The sequence below is a fragment of the Callithrix jacchus genome, chromosome 10, assembly GCF_049354715.1.
Source record: "Callithrix jacchus isolate 240 chromosome 10, calJac240_pri, whole genome shotgun sequence".
NCBI lineage: Eukaryota > Metazoa > Chordata > Mammalia > Primates > Cebidae > Callithrix > Callithrix jacchus.
The window spans coordinates 93,736,499-93,759,640 of record NC_133511.1 but is presented as its reverse complement, the minus strand read 5'-3'; the positions used below and the strand labels follow the sequence as shown (position 1 = coordinate 93,759,640).

Below are 23,142 nucleotides of genomic sequence, written 5' to 3'. Positions count from 1 at the left end.
GCATTTGCGAAGGTGTGGAATTCGGGGGACCATAGTGAGTTGGATGCCTAGAAAGCACAGAAAGATGATAGCTGCAGCCAGGGAGATGAGCTGGGGCGAAATTATGAAGGATCACTCTGTATTTTGCAGAGTAAAATGAGTACACAAAAATTGAGTGATAATTCTGGAGGCATGGAAAAGACATTAGAGTTGATGGGTTAGTCCACATCCTCTGAGAAGCAGATGCCAAGTCTGGATTGAATACAGAAGGAGTTTATTGAGAGAAATGCATGCATGAAAGAAAATATGGTAGGAGCTGGAGAGGGCAGGGAAAGTCATGAGATTGTAAAGCAAGTATGATCCCAAGTGATAATGAGAGGTAAAGATGTTCAGCAAAGCCATTCGTGAATCCTTCAGCCAAAGGAAATGACAGAGTAGTCCCTTTCTCTCCCAGGATTCAGGCTGCCTTACAATTCCTACCTCACTTTGTAGTTGGTAGGAACTAGCCCATGGTAGGCATGGCCTCAGTGGGAACACAAGACTGGACTTCAAAGTGCAGCAGCAGGGACCCTTGGTCCATTATGCTCCCTGTAATAGAAGGACAACAAAGCACATTCTCATTACCACCACATATTTTAGAAGAAGAGGTGAAGGTAATTCCAGAGAGATGTATGAAGGATTTTAAATGCAAGTATTTGGTATTTCACCTTTGTTCCTAAGTATGAATTCCTCTTCATTACAAGAGTCATGGACATTTTTTAGCTGAGCTGTGACCACATTTGTCAATCTGTGGTTAGTAAATATGAACATCTAATCTGGGAGAGTCTATCATTCTGCTTTGCCTTAATGTGGTTAGTCTTCTGTTTTTAGTCTCTGGTGTACCTGTGGAGGCTATCCTCAATATTACATAATTGTCTTTTCCTTGGAGTTACTTGATGTGTTATGGAACACAAGTTGTTGTACACTAAACACACGCCGGTTAGTAACTATATATGCCTCCAATAAAAATAGGAAAATAAATTTGACTTCTCTTTAGTAGAAAGACACATTTCTTCTTAAACATTTTATTGGAGAAAATTGGTAGTAAGAAACAGCAAAAGTATTTTTGATTTTGAAAAGGTTGGGAACAATTGAAATCAACTAATTTTGTTGAGATTCCGATGAGTTTGAAAGGACTATAAATCCATAATAAAATTTTGAGTTGCTTTAGCTTATTCTTAATTGCAAATTTTCTAAACCCCATTAAAGGAAAGTATCTTTCTAGACTCATTTTATCACCTTTGGAGTATCTTCCTTCTTTATGAAGTACCTAAAAGGTCCTCCAAATTGCATAAAAAACACCTACATGACTCATTGCATTTTTGGTGAGTAATGAAATTAACACTATTTTAAAAACCTTTAAAAGTCTTTAAGTATTTAAATATTGTAGCCACTATTTAAAAAATCTTATTTACAATGATTAACTGCTAGCAGCGGGAAATTTTTTAACTCTGAGAAACAGATTCAAGATGCCCAGTGTAGATTCAAAAAAACTTAACAATGTGCCCTTTCCTCATAGGATAATGTATCTGTTCCAAACGGTGCCATTTAAAAACACAACAGAGCATTTAATTGGGTAAAAAAACGGGTGCCTAAATTTTAGAACATTTTTTCATTCAATGGTAAGAAAATTGTTATTTTAAAAATGAGATATATACAGGAGGTAGCTTAACTGAGGAATCACGCTAAAATAGCTGCTGCATGAATGATAGCTTTGACATTTGGTCTTCAAGACTATTCTGTTAAATGCTCCACTATATGTGAATAGTGCAGCAATACTTTTTGTGTGATGGTGGTGAAGAATTTCTGTTTTAGAAAATAATCATTTAATAGCTTTCATTATAAATGTCATTCCTGGCCTCATATATGTTGTAGTTACTTGTTCCTGGTCAGGAATGCATTGATTTGCTCAGAATAGACACTTATCTTTTGGAGAGCAATCCTGGTGTGGTCAGCTTGACACAATTTTTATAGGATGTTGCTATGAATTTGCTTGATTTTGGAAGTGGGTACAAAAGTCTGTTTTGGTCATTTTAATTTAAAGGCTGTCTTGTAGGAGCACCAAATCCACTGATCCTTCAGAGAAAAGGAATGAAAAGATGCAGCTTCTTCATGGGTCAAGGTTGCTGCATTGCATCTTATTCCACATGTGATGCAGCAAAGTATTATACTCCTTTTTCTTCAAGCTAGAATTGTAATTCCCAAAATTACATACGACAGACCTGAGTTAGAAAAGATAAACTAGGCTGGGAGTGGTGGCTCCTGCCTGTAATACCAGCACTTTGGGAGGCCGAGGCGGGTGGCACCTGAGGTCAGGAGTTTGAGACCAGCCTGGCCAAAATAGTGGAAACCTGTCTCTACTAAAAATACAAAAAATTAGCCAGCGTGGTGATGCGTGCCTGTAGTCTTAGCTACTTAGGAGGCTGAGACACAAGAATTGCTTAAACCCAGGAGGTGGAGGTTGTAGTGAGCCGAGATTGCACCACTGCACTCCAGCCTGAGTGACAAGAGTGAGACTCTGTCTCAATAAAAAAAAAAAAAAAAAAAAAAGATAAACTATTTATTCACTTATTGCCAGATACTTATTGTGGCAGAGAGGATTTTTTAAAAAGGCATAAAATGGATTATTTCTTTAAGAAAGCCATATACAACTGTAGTGATTGAGTTTTTAAAATGTAGTCCAAATTGAGATATGCTGCAAGTGTAAAATAAACACTGCATATTAAAGCCTTAAACAAAAAAGAATATAAAACATTCCATTTTTAGGTTGATTACCTGCTGAAAAAATTTTGAATATATTAGTTTCAATGGACTATACTATTAAAATTAGTTTCACCTGTTTCATTTTCCTTTTCTCAATGTGGCTTCACCAACATATAAAATTACAATGTGGCTAAAATTTGTGGCCTGCATTGCATTTATGTTGGACAGCACTAGTCTAGAATATTCCGTCTATTGAAATCCTCAGACATCACTTAATCTCTTCCATTCTTTGTGCCTAGCACAAAATTTCTGTGAGGGAGCAGCTTAGCTTTGCAAGGACACTGGCCATCTTAATTGATGACAAAATTGAGATCCTCTAAGACAGTGTATAGAGCTGGAAGCACTCAGGTATGAAAGAACCAGATGAGGTTAAAAGGTAGAAACCTTGGCCTTTACCCTTTGACATATTGCTGGGACACATGGAAAATATAACATGAATTGAGAGATGTTTCTGTAGTACAGAAGTTACTGGACTGAGCCTGTGTGAGATCTGATGAGTTTTCATAAACCTCTTGATATTATAAACAAAATTAGTGTGCAGGTGCTGTTTTTGTTAGTGAGGCTGTAATTTTAATTAGTTTTTTCAAAGGTCCAGGAACCATGGCTTCAAAAAGAATACTAATTCTAGGAAGATGTAGCTCATTCAGACAGGTTATTATCTCATAATTACTGGTATGTAGTTATCAATGTCTGTGAATATTAGTATCCTTAATAATGTGAATATGTGCATTCATATGTCATGGAGATCTAAATGGTGTTTGGTCATCCTACAGACAGTATTTTGAGAAAACTGTATCATGGAAGTCAAAGAACATGGCAGTTGGTGAGAGACAGGTAGACTATCAATAGCATTACAAGGAAAGGCCACCTGGCTGAATTATGTCCCAGGAAACTAAGCTATTGATGAGTCAGTGAAAAAAAAAAAAAAAAAAAACTCTTGTAGTTCTCACCCTAAACAAATGTTAAAAACCCAGTTCTTTTTGGAAGAAAACATCATTCATTTCTTTATTTTTTTGGGCTATCATAGCACTTTCCTTCTATTACAGAATATTCCCTGTTTATATTCTACCTTTCAAAATTGACATATCTGTCTCACTCTATACTAAAAAGAGTTCTTCAAGAACAAGAAGCACTTTTCTTTATTGCCCCAAATGCCTTGCAAATAGACACTCAATAGATGTTGAGTAAAATAATAAGTTAATGGTTGTTGCCTGATTTCTATACATTTCAAAATAAAAGACAACCTATGAACAAACACAACTTTAAAGATTAGAATTTTGAGGGGGCTAAATAAAAGAGTAGAGCTGTACAGACTTTTAGTCAAACCAACTAGATTTAGCTTTTGACCCTGTTCAATGTTCAAAAATCAAACTGATCTGAAGAAAGATTGCATGCAGGACTGCAGCTGTGATATACTTCTACCAGGCCCAAACGGTGCTGAGTCATTCACCACAGTTCGTTTGTGAGAGAAGGAAACAAACTTCCAAGAGAAATACAAGCAGTTGTAGATCTGGGAGTCATCAGGAAATATTTGATACTTTAAAGAACTGACTGAAAGTTAAACAGGTTAATGTGACATTTCAAAGGGATTTTGAAATTCAATAGCTTTCTCTAGCAGTTGATGTTTACACTCTGGTTGTAAGGCAAATGTTTAATTTCTTCAAAGGAACAAAGATAGATTCTAGAATAACTAGATAGGTTCAACACTCACTATAAATTTTTTTTTCTCTTCTCCCTGACCCTTCCCCATCCCATGAAAAAATACTATGTATGTATGTATACAGTGGAAATGAAGAAAACATCTGGTTGGCATTTAAACATGGTTTTCTTCATCAAAGGGGTTTGTATGAAAACAATAATTTTACAGTCAGAATTACATTGTCATATAAAAGAGAAAAGCAAAATCGTAAAGAATATATATAAATTCAGGAAGAAGACATATTCTTTTTCTTACCATATCAGCAGTGTATAAAAATGTAAGATGTTTGCCACGATTAAGTGAAAGTTGTATGAGTCAAATCATCTCTTTCAGAAGCACATTATCAAATGTTGGTTAGTAAGGCTAATAATGACAAAGACATGTCATACAACATATTGTATTACTTACAGACTAGGATGTGAATTGTTCAATTGTGCATACAAAACAATTTTGCAAAGTTTTATTAAGATCCTGAAAAATGCTATTTAGGTGAATCAGTTACCAAGTAAAGTTGAAGAACATACTTTAACTTAACATTCAGAAAAAAGAAGCCTTAAAATTCATCTATTCTAAACTTGTTATTGATTTGGTTATAAATAACAGAAATCCAACCTGGACAGATTCCATTTTTTTAAAAATGGGGAGAGAGGACAGAGAAATTTCATGGCTTGTAAAACCCGAGAATGGGGCCAGGTGTGGTGGCTCATGCCTGTCGTTCTAGCACTTTTGGAGGCCAAGGTGGGAGGATCATGTGACCCCAGGAATTTAAGACCAGCCTGGGCAACAGAGAGAAACCCTGTCCCAACAAATAATTAAAAAAAAAATTACTCCAGCCTGGTGGCACACACCTGTGGTCCCATTTACTTGGACAGCTGAGATGGGAGGACCACTTGAACCTGAGGGGTTAAGGCTGCAGTGAACCATGATCATATCACTGTACTCCAGCCTGGGTGACAGTGCAAGACCCAGAAAGAGAGAAAGAGGAAGGAAGGAAGGAGGGAAGGAAGGAAGGAAGGAAGGAAGGAAGGAAGGAAGGAAGGAAGGAAGGAAGGAAGGAAGGGAAGGAGGGAGGGAGGGAGGGAGGGAGGGTGGAGGGAAGGAGGGAGGGAGGGAAGTGAAGGAATCCATGAATGGGTACAAAACTAAATCATGGGAAGGGTACAGATACACCTGGACTTCTGAACAACTGGGATCAAGAATGTGAATGCTCCCAAGAAGAGCTCTCCAACTCCTGTCTTTTTATTTTCCTTCTGCATGTTATCACTCTTTTCATGTAAAATGAAAATGGGCCCTGAGAGTTTTCAAGTTTTACATCTTCTAGACTTTGAAGTGGGCCCGATAAATCCCCTTTTCTCATTAAATTTTTTTAAAAATAGGAAAGATCTAAGTTGGTTCAGTCACCTCCAGCCAGATTAGCCTAGTTTACATCATAGACCACCCCTGGACCAATTAAATGTGGTAAGAATGGAACAAGAAATGCGGGGTGATGGTACGGTGATAGAGGGTGGTCATGGAATGACATGGAAGATTACAAAATGGCCACACAGAGAAGAATCAGCTCCACAAGTGATTCTGACGTGTCCAATACAAACTCCATCATTTTACAGGTAAGTAAGCAGAGATGTGTTGTTTTAGCCTATTTGACAAACAAGTACAACTGGTACTAAAACAAAAATAAAAAAAGATACTACTTTGTGTATGCCCGATTTAACTCTTGCATATACAAATATTCATGTTTAATACAACTACCTTATAAAATAGGTATTAACATCCCCATTTTTCAGATGAGTAAACTGAGGTTTAGAGATAAATGTATACACAAGACTGATTCCAAAATCTATGCGCTTTCAAAATAATACTGATAGATTGTTTTTGTAAAATGGATATATGTTCATTATAAACATTTTAACACAGAAAATCATTTTCAAAGAATGACTAAACATATCAAATCCCTACACCTAGAATTAAACATCACAATAAAAAATATATTTTATGTATCACTAAGGACAGAAGAGTAATAGAAGAACACATTTTTTTAAGCTTATACTTTAAGTTGTAGGATACATGTGCAGAACATGAAGGTTTGTTACATAGGTATACACGTGCCATGGTGGTTTGCTGCACCCATCAACCTGTCATCTACATTAGGTATTTCTCCTAATGTGAACCCTCCCCCAATCCCCCACCCCTCAACAGGCCCCATTGTGTAATGTTGCTCTCCCTGTGTCCATGTGTTCTCATGGTTCAACTCCCACTTATGAGTGAGAACATGTGTTTGGTTTTCTGCTCCTGTGTTAGTTTGCTGAGAATGATGGTTTCCAGCTTCATCCATGTTCCTGCAAAGGACATGAGCTCATCCTTTTTTATGACTGCATAGTATTCCATGGCATATATGTGCCACATTTTCTTTATCCAGTCTATCAATGATGGGCATGTGGTTTGGTTCCAAGTCTTTGCTATTGTGAACAATGCTGCAATATGTGTGCATGTTTCTTTGTAGTAGAAATGATTTATAATTCTTTGGGTATATACCCAGTAATGGGATTGCTGGGTCAAATGGTATTTCTATTTCTAGATCCTTGAGGAATTGCCATGCTGTCTTTCACAATGGTGGAACTGATTCACACTTCTACCAACAGTGTAAAAGTGTTCCTACTTCTCCACATCCTCTCCAGCATCTGTTGTTGCCTGACTTTTTGGTGATCACCATTCTAACTGGTGTGAGATGGTATCTCATTGTGGTTTTGATTTGCATTTCTCTAATGACCAGAGATGATGAGCTTTTTTTCATGTTTGTTGACTGCATAAATGTCTTCTCTTTGAGAAGTGTTTGTTCATATCCTTTACTCACTTCTTGATGGTTTTTTTTTTTTTCGTAAATTTGTTTAAGTTCCTTGTAGATTCTGGATATTATCCGTTTGTCAGATGGATAGATTGCAAAAATTTTTTCCCATTTGTAGGTTGCCTGTTCATTCTGATGACACTTTCTTTTAGAACAGCAAAAATTTTATAGAAAGGTCACATTGGACTATGTAGCTTATTTTTTAATACAAGCATAACATTTAATTTTATTTGAATTTAACTGAAATTAGAGGATTACTGAATCTAGATTTTTACAAAAATACCTTAATGTCACAAAAATTATACAATGTACAAAAATGTTGGAATCATTTTTAAAATAATGATTCACATTTTGACAGGACTGACTCCTTGCTTCTTGAAACTAAATTAGTTTATTTACACTTCTCTATCTCTTGACCCTTCAGTTTCATAATTTCAGTGAGTAGTTAGTTTTATATTTTCAGACTTATGTTTGTATTTTGTTTTGGAACTGTAATTCTCATGATCGTTTACTCTCTGTTCTGTTTACATGGATTCTGAGTTTGTCACAGTTCCTTTTAGCTGACAACTTCTCCCTTACTGATTTTTTGTTTTTCATCTTGATTCTCTGGATTTTATCATCAAATAGCACCTCCATTTCTTCTCCTCATGACTCATGTGAGTTATATTCCTTTAGAATGCCTCTTGCCTTTCAACTCACAGGACTTTTTCTTTTCTTTGATTTTGATTTCCAGCAGGTTTCACTATGCTGTTCTTGGAAGTTTGGGAGCTCCTTGGAGCTGTAGTTTGATGTCTTTCATCAGTTTTAGGAAATTCTGCCATTTTCTCTCCAAATATGGCTTCTGCTACATTGTTGCTGTTGCTTTTGGTCATCTCTCTTTTTGGAATTCCAATTACGGCCAAGTTAGACTTCTCATTGTAACTCTTATGTCTTTTGTACATTTTTTTTTTGCATTTTGTTTCTCATTATGCTTTATTCTAGATAGATCATTCTGAAATATCTTTTAGTTGATGATTTTTAGTTCTGTCTAATCTGCTATTAAACCAACCCACTGCATTCTTAAAGTTGAGTACTATACTTCTCAGTTCTAGAATTTTTGTTTTATTCTTTATAGTTTTCAGTTTTTAAATTTTTCTGAACATATTTACAGTATTGTGTGTGAATCCCTCATGGGTATCTTTTTTATTATATGTATTCTTCCTCTTTTAAAAATCACATCTCTTCATGACTGGCCATTTTTTGATTTAGTGATAGCCACTAAATATAAACAATTACAGAAGTGATTTTAGAACTATAACTTTTTCCCCAAAAGAAGATTTTAAATTGCTTTTGAAAGGCACATAGGGACTCTAGCATCTGGTATCAATTTAATCCAACTTCAAGAGCTAAAATAATTTAAAACTGAGCTCTAGTTCCTTCAAGGTCCAGTTTGGTTTCAAGTTTGCATGTACTTCCCAAAAGACTAACAAAACTTCCTCTTAAGTTTCTCAGCTGCCTTTCTGAAACTCACAATTGGCAGCTACAAATTCTGAGCTAACCTCTGGGTTTTTTCCTACTCCAAGATCTTTTTTATTACCTCTCTGATGCTTTCAGCTAGACTTCTTATAAAAAACATTTTGTCCAGGGCTTCTAGTTGTTGTAAATGGGCTGGTTAATCCAAATTATCTTGTCTTTAGTAAAGCTGGAGTCCTGGTTTGTAATCTGATGTCAATTTTAACAACTTGATTCTTGCTGGTTTAATAACTACACTATAAAAAAATTCTTTTAGTTAAATCTAGGAAGACTCCAATCTCTGTTTCTTCCATTATTGTCTTGATATCTCTCATCCACTCGGTGGATGATCATGGAGGGATATCACAGTGTTACCCTCATTACATGTGCATTCCTATAACTAACTACCTTGTAAACAAGTCACATAAATAATGGTCTGGCTATAGAATAGAGAGAGAATGATTCAGTGAAAGAATCAGTGTTAGAGAGATGAACTGATTTTGGAGGATGCAAAGGGAAAAATATTTTTATGTAAGGGTAAACACTATCAAATCTTGTAGAGAGATCAGGTAGCTAAAGATGATGATTACGGTGTTGGGTGAGGTAACTAAAATCCAACACTATTAAAGAGAACATTTCTATAAAGAATACCCTAGAATAAATAATAGATGAGGAGTTTGGTGCAGCATAGATTGCATAAGAAATCAAGTTATGAAAGAAAACAGAAAATAGGTGGTATTTTGGTAAGAAAAAGAGTCAAGGAGAGATTTATTAGTTAGTTTGCTTTTAGCAGAGGCCCTTTTGAAAATGTTTGCAGACTGAGGGAAAGACACTAACAAAGAAAGGCTTAAAGACTGCAGGCGCAAGTAAAATTGACTGAACCAAGTCTTGGTGAAGACAGAAAAAAAAGGAGCAAAGATTAACTTTCTGCTGAAACACAGGAGTACAAAGTAGGGATAAAGGAAGAGATTTATAAATGCCCAGATGAAGGCTAAGGGGGTAGGAATTAGAGGAATGCAGTTCTGATAACTTTTATTTCTGTGGTCTATAAAAGGAAAGATCAGTTTAAGTGTAAGTACATTCATGCATTGCTTAATGATAGGATAAATTCTGAGAAATGTGTTATTGGGCAACTATCATTGTGTGAACAGTGTACTTACAAAAACCCAGATAGTATAGTCTTCCACATACCTAGGCTAAATGGTATATAGCCTATACAAACCTGTACAGCATGTTACTGTATTGATAATGTAGGCAACTGTAATATATGGTATTTGTGTATCTAAACATATTGAAGATATAGTAAAAATACTAAAAACACCGCATAAAATATTTTTTTAAAAGGTACACCTGTATAGTGTACTTACCATGAATAGTGTTTGTATGACTAGAAGTTGCTCTGAGTCAGAAAGTTGTGAGTGAATGTTAAGATCTAGATCACTACTATACACTACTGTAGACTTTAGAAACACTGTATACTTACTTCGATTACACTAAATATATAAAAAATATTTTTCTGGCTGGGTATGGTGACTTGTACCTGTAGTCCTAGCACTTTGGGAGGCCGAGGTGGGAACATTGCTTGATTTTTGATTAGGGTATTGGGCCTCATAACTGCTTTACATGCATGTCTCAGTCCATTTTTATTTCTACAAAATTTTTATTTCTATAAAACTCAGGAGTTCAAGACTGCAATAAGCTATGATTCCACCACTGCACTCTAGCCTGGGCATCACAGCAAGACTCTGTCTCTTAAAAAAAAAATTAAAATTAAAACATAAAGAATGTTGTTTCTTCAACAGTAAACTCACCACAGCTTACTGTTTTTTTTTTCACCTTGTAAACATTTTTACTCTTTTGTAATAATACTAAGCTTAAAACACAAATATGCTGCATAGCTGTACAAAAATATTTTCTTTATAGCCTTCCTGTATAATTTTTTGTATTAATTTTTTAAATTTACTTGTAAAATGTTTTAGTTAAAAACTAAGCCACAAATGAACACATTAGCCTAGACCTACACAGGGTCAGGATAATCAATATTACTATCTTCTACCTCCGCATCTTATCCCACTGGAAGGTCTTCAGGGGTAACAATATCTATAGAACTGTCATCTCCTATAATAACAACGCCTTCTTCTGGATGACCTCCTGAAGGACCTGCCTGAGGCTGTTTTACAGTAACTTAAAAAAACATAAGTAAAAGGAGTACACTCTAAAATAATGATAAAATACAATAAATTCATAAAAAAGAAACATAGGTATTTATCACCAAATATTATGTATTGTACTGACTGGGAGTGCAGGTTAGTCTTCCACACACCTAGGCTAAATGGTATATAGCCAAAATCTACCATTTATATATGGTATATAGGCTAAATGTGATGAACAGCAGCTTCATCACAAACATGTGACTATTACGTTGCCTGTGACATTACAATGGTTAAGATGTCACAAGGTGATAGGAATTTTTCAGCCCCATTATAATTTCATGGAGCCACCATTGTAATTTCATGGGTCTGTCATTGACTGAAATGTTAAGGTTCATGAGTGGAGTTCACCTATCTTTCACCAGTTATTTTCCCTTTAAGACCTGCAACACACACTTTTATTGTACCTTTTTATTGTCCTCTTCTCTCTCACTGGCTTTAGAGTGCAGAATTAGAAAACTTTTTCATAGTCCTGCAACAACCTTCCATCTAATATCTCACAAATTTCTCATTTCCTTTCCCCCCTCAGTATTTTGGAGAATCTGACTATAAAGACTCTGTAGTTTGGCCACTTACTGATATGAAGGTGTAGGAGGACAAATACTTTCTCTTACCTTAATGAAATAAGAGATGTCAAATAACTTCAGCAATTGGTTCCTTTTATCCCATCTTTTCTTATAAATGGAAACTCCACAAGAGCAATGGCTGTGTTTTATATACCCTGTCAAGGTGTAGCAAATATTGCGAGTGTTTAATAAATAATAAATGGGAATGAAATCCCCAAATAATAAAACAGACTATAACCCTATCAATTGCTGCTAGTGATGCAGAGGCCGCACTTAAAACTACCAAAGGAAAAGACCAAAGGAAAAGAAAAAAAGACATCATTAACCATAATGCCCAGAAATGTAAGTTACATTTTGGTAAATATTTTCCAGCAAAAGAATAGCACTATGTACTCACTTAGTATTTACAGTGTGTCCAAAATTGTGCTAACTGCTTTACATGCAAGTCTCAGTCCATTTTTATTTCTGCAAAGAACACCTAAGGCTGGGTAATTATAAAGAAGAGGCTTATTTTGCTTATGGTTTTGTAGGCTGTACAAGAGCATGGCACTATCAGTTGCTGGAGAGGGCTTCAGGCTGGATCCTCTTATGGCCAAAGGCAAAGGGGAGGTGGTGTATAATCACACAGCAAGAGAGGAAGTCAGAGAGAAGAGGAACGCACAAAGCTCTTTTTAACAACCAGCTCTCTGGGAACTGATACAGCAAAAACAATGGTTACTATGGGGATGGCACCAAGCCATTTATGAAGGATTCACTCTCATGACCCCGACATCTTTTTATTAGGTCCCACCTCTAACATTGGAGGTTAAATTTCAATATGAGATTTGCAGGGGTCAAATAAATCATCTCCAAAATATAGCAGTGAATTATTTCATTTCATTCTTTCTACTTTCAGTTCCTAAAAATTTATCGTCTATTTGATTCACAGCAACCTGAGAAAGTACCAATAATATCCACATCTTAAAATGAAACAAATGAGAATTCAATAGATTAAATAGGATGCTCAAGTTTGTATATTCAGCTATTATATGCAGACAGGAATTCAAACCCTCAGTTTTCAGAGTGACCAGCCAGTAACGTTATTCACAATGCTATACAGTCTTCTCCTCAACTTAGCACCTATATGACTTGAATAATAATACTTTTCCTTGTAAAATTGTGAGGAACCATATCATTTGATGATTTAATAATACAAACCCTCACCTGTGCAAGGCAGGCAAGTATTATTGGTCAAATCATAAAGATGGGGTTTAATGAACAGTGGTTATTCAAGAATCAGAAATGAGCATGTCCTCCTGTTTGATTCAACATTTGAGCAATGATATATTTAATAGCACAACTGCTAATGGTAGAAAACTTGTTCAGTATTTAAAGTAACATTACTAAAGAGACAATATCCTGCTTTGCATATTAAAATATTAATTTATTTTAACTTTGTTGCCTAATAATTTTGTCAGATTATAAGAGAAGGAAGTGAAGTGGTCAAAAAGTCAGTGAAAAATTTTATGATAGACATTATAAACTATGACCATTGTATATTGCACAATTCTGCATTTTAAATTTTTTCAAATATTCATGCTGTAACTAGACTTAAGAAAATAATTTATACATAAACTTTCTCTTAGCATTCACACAGATCATCCTATGTTACCAAACATGACTTGGAGATAGTAGCTATAAACATAAAATTTGAGAAAATAATATAAAAATAGTTATGTTTGTTATACAACCCAGACTCTTTAGAATATAGTGTTAATTTTTACAAACCATGCTTCAATCAACATCAAACATATGGTATTGTGGTTATGAGAAAAATGTATCTTTGATCAGAGTTTCAAATTTATATATATCAAGCACCTCACAAAATTCTCTTTGTTTAAATGCTTATCCCTTTCTGTTATAGAATGCTGCTACACAAAAAATATCAATTAGAATGCGAAGCAATTATGAAAACCAAATAGAAAAATAGTTGCAGTAAAATTAATAGTATGGAATTTAACCAGAAGCGATTCTTAGTGTTTATCTATTAAAAAGATTTAACATGAAAGGCTTAGTTTATCATGGTATGTGCCAAAATTACCTAATATTTCTTTTTCCAGAGATAATTAATGTCACCTCAAAATCACATACCAATGTGAACAAAGTAGAAAGGATGGTATATAAAAAGAGGAAGAGTAGTGAGAAAGGTATTTTTTAAAACTTTCTTCCTCAATAGCTTCTAATATATGCTTGAATGAATATATACATATACTTTTCTCCTTTTTAAGCCATTAAATATCATTAAGAACTGTCTCATAGTTTCTGAATAAGAGATTTCAAATGACAGTAATATTATTTTTTAAAAGCCTGGAGTACAGTCTCATTATTATCTTTGCCTATTTGAAAACAAAAATTAGAAACAAAAATTTTTAAAACCTTTGATATGTATGTAATACTCTGCAAAGATTAAAGAAAATATAATTTTCAAATATTTGCAAGTGAATTTTAAGAAATACTAGTTCTTTTCAAAAACCTAATTAGGCATACTATATTCTCTTATAAACTCCTGGTTGTAGCACAACAAATAGTTCACTATAAATGAATTTAAGCACAAATCATATGTCATATACTACATGAAATAGAAAAGACACATAGATATGATTAATGTCTTTCAAGACCACCCTAGACATCTAAAAGAACATAGCAACTAATACACCATTTTAAAAATAAATTAATAAAAATAGGGATATTATCTAAAACTTATAGTTATTATATTTCTGAAGTAATAAACTAAAAATGTTAAGAACTGATGTACTACACAATGATATTGATACTATGTTAAAATGATTCATAGAAGGCAGTCAAGACAGAGATCCAGAAATATTTTATTAGAAAAGGAATGCACATTCTTTGTAAAATCAGCTTTTATTTCTGTGTACTATATGAACTTCCCAAAACCATTCTCCAAAGTCAATCATTTAAAACTTATTCATGTATTTTATAATGCATCCTACAACAGAGACTAAAAAGCAGGCAATAATGACTGTAAAACACAGCCTAATTACAGCAAAGTTAATCTATTTTTACACGAAAACATGTTGAAACCAATTTCGTGTTTATTGAAGAATTTTTCTCATGCATATTTTCCAAGAGTTTTTTCTGTCAGAGTATTAGTTTCTTAGGATTGCTATAACAAATTACCACAAACTGGGTACCTTAACACTGCAGAAATACATTCTCTCACTGTTCTGGAGGTTAGAAGTACAAAATCATGTTAGCAGGATTGGCAACTGCTGGAACTCTGAGGGAGATTCTATTCTATGCATTTTCCTATCTTCTGATGGTTGCCACAATGTATCACTCCAATCTCTGCCTCCAGCTCCATGTGGCATTATCCTGTGTCTCTATCTACTCTCTCTCTCTCTTTTTGTTTCTTAGATTTGAGACAGTCTCATTTTGTTGCTCAGACTGGAGTGCAGTGGAGTGATCTCGGCTCACTGCAACCTCCACCTCCCGGGTTCGTCTCCTGGGTAGCTGAGATTACAGGCACACAGCCACCATGCCTGGTAATTTCTGTATTTTTAGTAGAGGTGGGTTTTCAACATGCTGGCAAGACTGGTCTTGAACTCCTGGGCCTCAAGTGACTCACCTGGCTTGGCCTCCCAAAGTGCTGGGATTACAGGCGTTAGCCACCACGCCCGTCCTATCTTCTCTTATGAGGAACACCAGACATATTGGATTAAGGGTTTGCCCTGCTCCAGCATAACCTCATCTTAGCTACTTACAACCACAATCACAGTATTTCCAAATAAGGTCACATTCTGAGGCTCTAGGAAGTACATGAATTTTGGGGGAACATTGTTCAACCCAGTGCATTCAGTTTCTATTTACCATAAAAAATAAGTCCTATACTATACAGGATGAAAAAAGGACTTATGAAATAGGGGAATGATTGTTGAATATACAAATGTGATCTTTCATTTTCCAATCACATACAGGAATAAGAATTTTTTGGGAATATGTTTCATTAACAAATATGTGTTACATCCAAAAAAAGATTTATACATTGTTCAAGTAGGATTCAGGGAATTAACCTAGGTGCATTCTCTTGTGTCTATTTCAAGCATATTGTTCTCCAGATTTTTTTTTTCTAATTCTGATTTCCTTGTAGGATTATTCTTTGAAATACAAGTAGTAAACAAGCTTGGTTACTAAAGTTAAATATTGCAAGGTAGATAAAATAAGACTGAAGTAAATTCATGTATTTAATTCTTATCTATTGTGTCCATACAGTTATGCTGATACTTCATTCACTTGGATTCATCAACTTAAAATTTGTAATCATAATTAAGAATCTTTCCTCTGTATTTGAAAAAAGTTTACCGAGCAAATTAATATTATAATATGATTTCAAGGTTAACGATTTAAGATAATATTTATTTATATGTATTGTTAATCAACATGTCCCCTTCTTTACCCCATGTACCCTTTGACTAATTATCTCCAACTCATCCTTCAGGTCACAATTCAAGTATCATGTTCTCATACCTGGTTTCTGACAAGAGATAAAATACTTACTAAATGCACTTACAGTACCATTTATGATTTGTTTGTAGAATTTACCACAGTGTCAATTTTATATTGACTTTTGTGATTGTAGCTAACATAATTTTCCTCTACTAAAATCTATAGGACACGTACTGTGGGCCATGTATATTGTACTCACCTTTGCTTTCTAAACAAGTTCAGCACTTGCTGAATAACTGAATAAATTAGAAGTACATATTACATATAAGAAGTGGACATGTGAATTATGAATCAATCTCATCAATTTGTTAAAGAATCTTCTACCAAGTACTCTTTTCCTGAATAAACTTTTACACTTATTACAGTTACCATGTCTTCATAACAACATTAAAGGAGCACTGATTTTACTATATTAAATAGTTTTCTATTTCAAATAGACTTGGCTGAATTACTTTGATTAGCTCAAATGCAAAATACGAGATTCTAATAAGAGACTTTATTACTTACTAAAGGCATTGTGAGCTATTATTAAAATACAATTGACACGAAATATAAATTTTGTGAAACAATTCTCTGTAAGGATTTTACATTTTACTTTGGAGTATATAAACAAAGTGGCCCACTTCATACTGAAAAATCCCTTTAAAAAAATACAATTTGAAAAATGAAATTTTAGCAATATAACACATATTTAAACTAATATTTTAAAATTTTAAATTTGTAAAAAGCCAACATTTGAGAAAGCTATAATAATTATTCACAAGTAGGGACATTAAAATTCATTCCATAATCATCATTATTTGAGCCAGAGAAAGACTTGCAAATTGGAATATCTAAATTCAAAATTTAGGACATGCAGGTATGATTATGTATCTTTGAAAGCTTGAGTTTACATATTTAGATAAACACAACATAGTATTATTTTTTTAAAAATTTCCTGGCCAGAGGAAGGATTGCATTTCAAGTGTCCAATATGATGCAAAGATTAGCACGTTTCCAGTTTTGAGATGCTGCTGCTCCCTGAGTAGAACTTTCTCTGTCATGCTAATATTTCCTACAGTTTCTTTTTGAGGAAAAAAGAAACGCTAAATGCTATCAATTTTCAGACTTCCCACACTTAAACTTTTATCAAGACATTCAGGAACATAACATGAGTAGAGATTAGAGAAATTGTGAGAAAAAAAATTGAAGAATAAGATGATGGTAACTTATAATTTGATAGCTGCTCTAAGCTTGGCTGAGCGCCCTCTGGGGTTATCTTGTACATCCCGAGATTGTGGACTAAGTACCTTCTTGTGTATCAATTCCCACATTAAAGGAGCTCTTCTCATAGAGACTTCCACGTTTTCGTGATCTGAATCCAACCGCGATGCTTTCATCACTTGCTGTCTAACACTTAGGTTAAATCTTTCTGTCATGCTTATTCCAAGCAAAAATCTTTTGACGATGCGATCCTCTAGTGAATGGAAGGAAAGGGCAACAAGACGACCACCAGGTCTCAGAAACTTCTGAGCTGTCTTGAGTCCTGTGTGCAGTTCATTGAGCTCATTGTTTACAAATATGCGAAGAGCCTGGAAAGTCTTGGTGGCAATATGAGTAGATCGCTGTAGCAAGTCTTTTCGTGCATAAATGGCAGAGGGAGGAAATGCACCTAGGAATGAATTTTGTAAAGATAGAAAAAGAAGACCGATAACATTAATATTTTTCCCTGTAAATCTAAAGAGTTGTGTGGTTGTATGTACATTTAGTGAACTAAGTTTTCATAGAAAATTGCGGTGGCATTTCATTCATACTTCCCCCTCTCATTTTCAAGCATTCATCTAAGATTTAAAACTAAGTGGCAAAAAATCCTTTCATAACTCATAGGATAACTGAAGTTGAACAATGAACACAGAAAGAGAAATAGTGGAAACATATTTAAAGAAATAATAAGAAAATCCTTCTCAAATTTGGTGAAAAACATTAACTCATAGATGCTCAATGAACCACAAATACAGTAAACAAAAAAGGCTGCACATAGGCAACATCATAAAACTACTATAACCAAAGATAACAATAACAAAAAAATCATGCCAACAGAAAAGAAAATTCATTACATAAAGAAGAACAAAAAAATTATTAACAGCTATTTTTTTATGAACACAATGGAGGCCAGAAGATAGTGGAATAATATAAAGTGTTGAGAAGAGAACTTTGTTTACTAAGGATGCTAAGTATAATAAGATATTTATCCAAAAATAAAGGTTCAAAGACATTTTAAAGAAAAAAATAGTGAGATAATCCACTGCTAACAGATCTGCACTTAAGAAATTGAAAGAAAATACTTCATGCTGAAATAAAATGATGCCAGGTGATCATTTGGATAGACATATGGGAATGAAGTGATAAGGTCATAGCTATAAAACATTTTTGAAATAAAGACTTATATATATAGAAAACAATTAGAAGATGGCAATACTACCCAAACTGACCTAAGATTCAATGTAATCCCTATCAGAATTCCAGCTGACTTCTCTGTACAAATTAACAAGCTGATTTTAAAATTCATATAAAATTGCAAAGCACCCAGAACAGCCCAAATAATCTTGAAAAAAAAAATAAAGTAGCAGGACTTATATTTATGAATTTCAAAGCTTATTACAAAGCAATGATAAGAAGTGTGGTACTGGCATAGCAAAAGACAGAGAACAAAAGAATGTAATTGAGACTCAAGAAAGAAAACCATACATATACAGTCAACTAATTTTTGACAAGACTGTCAAGACTGTTCAATTGGGAAAAGTCTTTTGAACAAATGATGCTGAGACAACTGAATAGCCACATGTAAAAGAATGTAATTAGACTCTTACATCATATACAAAAACAAATTCAAAATGGATCAAAGACCTAACTGTAAAAATACAAACTATAAAACTCGTAGAATAAAATATAAGGCTAAATCTTCCTGACTTTGAATTTTGCAAAAGATTCTTAGATATGACACCAAAATTGTGAACAACAACAGAAAAAAAAAATAGATAAATTGGACTTCATCAAATTAAAAACTTTTCTCACTCAAAGAATGCCATCAAGAAATGAAAGACAACTCAGAGAATGGGAAAAAATTTGCAAATCGTATGTCTAGTAAGGAACATGTATCTGGCATATATAAAATAAGTAAACTGCAGAATACATGTATATTATTTATATCATATTTTAAAACATGCATATCAAAACATATATGTCCATGTACTTTAATAAATGAGATAAGCAAAAATTTCTAATTTTTAAATAAACCAATAAATATAATTTTCCTTAAGTTTATAACAACTGGCATACAAAGATATTAAAGTGTAATGTCCAATGAATTTATACAAGTTTATTTTGATTTAGAACCATGTTCCTGAAGAGCATTATTCCATAGAGAAGTAGTCTTTCCAGTACAGATTTGTTCTTCATGAAAATCTCAGAAAATAATGGCAACCTTGGCATTTGAATCTCCTTACTATGTTTCTTAAAGAAAAGTTAATTATACAAGGCTGGCACCTTAGTTCATATTTCAGTAATCTAAACACCTAGTAGTAAAGTTCAGACACAGCAGATTAATCTTCTTTGGGAACCAGATCAGAGAAGAAGAGAAATAATATCTTACATATACCAGAGAACTGAGAACCTGGTGGTTTAAAGTAAACCAAATCAGTGTGATGGTTCTCTCTTTCCTCTACAAAAATTACTTTGCCAAAAGTCTAAAGAATGTTAGAACCAGGGGTTTTAACTTTCAACAACCAGGTCTCTCAGAAACATGATGTCAACAACAAAACTGAAGAGGAAGGTCAGCTTCTTACCATTTGCTATTCAATTCCTTCATTTTCCAGATAAAGAGTTTGGGTCACTGGGAAACGTGTTTCAGAATATTCTAAGAATCTGAACAAACATGCAACTATTTATATTTTTGAGCCTGGATTTAAAGGAAGCATCAGAAAGGTTGCATTCTTGAAGATCTTGCATGATTCAAATTTTGCATAATTCAAAATGAATTTCCCAAAGACGAAATGTAATATAAAATACATTTTAATGTACATATATTTTCATATAAAATAGGAAGTAAACATTCATGGAGCACACAGATCAATAAGTACTGTAGGATATTTCTGCTTTTATGGTTTTAAATTTTTTTCTCAGCATTATCTCTAATATTTTGCAGAAATTAAAAGCATGGTTCGACATGATAACTGCTTAACTTTCTTGACATTTTAATGCAGAACTTCTTAATTCATAAAATAATAGAAAGGCAGAAAGCTTAATAAATGTTTGCATAATATTGTCAGTGAATGTGTTTTTTAAAATGAAAATGGAATATTTCATAATAAAAACAAAAAATAATGAAATAATGTCTGAAATCATGGAAGTTCTAATATAAACAACAGCATTGGTTAATTTGACATTAAAGTTTGTCAGACATTTTGGCTTACAAGCTAAAATAGTGCCTTCCTGTGGCAGAAGGATGGACATAATTTATAATTCATTTAGTTAGCTAGCTGTGAAAATATGAAATTCCTAATTCCCTTCATTTGAAAAATCAATTTTCATTTCAAAGCATTCACCCAAAGTGAGATTTTATTAGTATTCTGTATTATAGAATTTCAAGTTTATATAAATCATATTCACATTAAGTATATCCCCCAGTATATATGAATCTGCAGTGACAAATTACAACCACTGCAATCAGACAAGGTTTTCCTTGTAAGATCAATTTGGCCTTGCCAATGTCACAAAGTCATGGAGAATGGACATTAAGAGTTTTCAGTTATATATGGGAGTAGATGGTCTTCAAGATAAAAGGGGAACTTAATCTATGAAGCTTTCCTTCTGGGGCCTTTTTACTCTTGTTTGGAGAATTCTGATGCGGATTACGTCTGATGGATTTCCCGGAAGAGATTTCTAGATGTGGTCCTGTCAACCTCATTAAGTCCCATCGTTAAGGACCAAGAGATGACAAGAGGTCTGTAATGAGCAGTGTGTTTTGTGGAGCTTTCTGGTACTTTTCTAGGGGACCAAAGGCATATATCTTTCCTTATTTTAGATAGGTTAAACTTCCAGGGCTCTCTTTCCTTTATACTGGTACCTCATGTCTGTAATTTTTTCAAAGCAAATTGTGTAAAATGAAATTAAAAAGAAACAAAATAATATAAAATAGCATGTGATGCTGGGCAAAATGGCTCATGCTTGTTGTCCCAGCACTTTGGGAGGCTGAGGCAGGCAGATCTCTTGAGCCCAGGAGTTTAAGACCAACCCAAGCAACATGGGAAACCCTGTCTCTACAAAGGAAGAAAAAAAAAACTATTAAATTTAGCCAGGCATGGTAGCACATGCTTGTAGTCCCAGCTACTCCAGAGGTTGAGGTGGGAGGATCATCTGAGTCTGGGGAGGTCAAGACTGCAGTGAGCCATGATTACACCACTGCACTCCAGCCTGAGTGACAGAGAGAGACTCCATCACAAACAATAATAATAATAATAAAATAGAATGGCATCCAATAATGGAAATTAAAGTAATAAGAACAAAACATCAACTGGCAATGGGACACATGGATAAGAAAAAAATCAACCACGAAGGATTAGGAAAGATCTTTGAATTATTAATTTTAAAGACAATAAATGTCCTATGCCTCTGAAGAAGCAAAAGTAGGTTTTCTAGTGACAGTCACTGGTCAGAGAGCAAGGAACAGAGTTATCTTAGGTATGCACAAACTAGGAGGATTTCATCAGGAAAACAAGATTTAAAAAATGAACAGATTCAGTGCCTACTCATATGCTGAACTCTGAATTATGCCACAGGGAGAAAAATAATAATAAGACAGAAAAATGGTCCCTGACCTTGAGGAACTCACTGTTTTGCAATTCTTCTTCACTTCCTTTACATCTCCCATATACTGTTATTAGAAATAGAAACTGGTCTTTCTGCTTTTTCATCTCCTAAGTTTCACCAGAGTCTCATATGGCTACTTCATTTGAGAAAGGAATAGAGTAGGTAAGATGAAAAATCACAACTTGTGTCATTAGGTTTGATAATGAGAGAAAAATCTTTTTGTGTGTCCATCAAAGGAATGAGTTAACATAGTACCAATGTATATGGGAAGAGGTGTGCTTACCCTAGTATAGCACTTATACTCTTCTGTAATTACTAGTTTACTTGTCTGTCTCACTCACTTGACTCTGATCTCCTCGTAAACAGGAACTATTTCGTGTTCCCTCTTATATCCCTAGTACTTGACAGAGAAGCTTGTGATTCTTAATTCTCACTGTACATCACAGTCACCTGTGCTGCATTCGACAAAAATGCCTAGTTCCACTTCAGATCTCCTGAATCAGTTTCAGGGGTTTATTACTCAGGAATCACTAGTTTTAAAAACCTTCAAAGAGGATTCTGACATGCAGCCAAGATTAAAAACTACTTTTGAAAACAGTCAATAAATGTTTCTTGAAGAGATACTGAATAGATAATAAATGAAAAAATAAATAAGTGAATGAATGGATAAAAATCTAGGGTCATTAGCACAGTTTCATTCACATCATTGGGTGTGTAAGGCCTGTGTGCCAATCCTATGTATCAAATCTATGTGCCAAAACTTATGTATAAAGCCTATGTGTCTATTGAGCCTATGTACCCAAAGCTTATGTGTATAACCTGTGTATCCAAGACCTATATCTCCCTTGGCCTACAGGGTGGAGTTTAAGGTACATGGCTGTGATTTTGTCAAAGATAGGCGGAGGTAGGATGTTTACAACCTGTGTGACTCAGTGAGTTCAGAGCACAGACATATAACACCACTTGTTATCACAGCCATGCAGCCATAACATGGGAAGGCCATCACTTGGCTCTATGCTACTATTGTCTGTAAAAGGTATAATTACCCTGCTGACACTGTGCAGGTGCAGGTGCCCAGAGAAAAAGAGAGAAAGTCGGAGCTGTCCATCTTTGTAGACAGAAAGACGGGAGCCAGGACACAGCTCAGCTTGCTCATGCCCAGAGAGAGAAAGAGTTAAGCTGCTGACCCTGAAGCCAAGG

The 23,142-nt window shown here is 34.4% G+C and overlaps 1 protein-coding gene across 9 annotated transcripts in view; it reads right to left on the bottom strand.

Annotated features, from left to right (window-relative positions):
* Positions 1-23,142, bottom strand: part of METTL15 (methyltransferase 15, mitochondrial 12S rRNA N4-cytidine) — a 287,618-nt gene that overhangs the window by 43,714 nt on the left and 220,762 nt on the right. For 5 of the 9 annotated variants that reach the window (XM_054240723.2, XM_009007859.5, XM_035262286.3 and 2 more), the window contains exon 7: positions 14,438-17,746. In XM_054240723.2, coding sequence (XP_054096698.1) covers positions 17,304-17,746 — 443 coding nt within the window. In that variant the 3' untranslated portion in view covers positions 14,438-17,303. Of the gene's footprint in view, positions 1-345; positions 568-8,415; positions 11,745-14,437; positions 17,747-23,142 lie in introns of those variants that run through there. The other 4 variants (XR_013522912.1, XR_013522911.1, XM_078339275.1 and 1 more) reach the window with 3 other exon arrangements.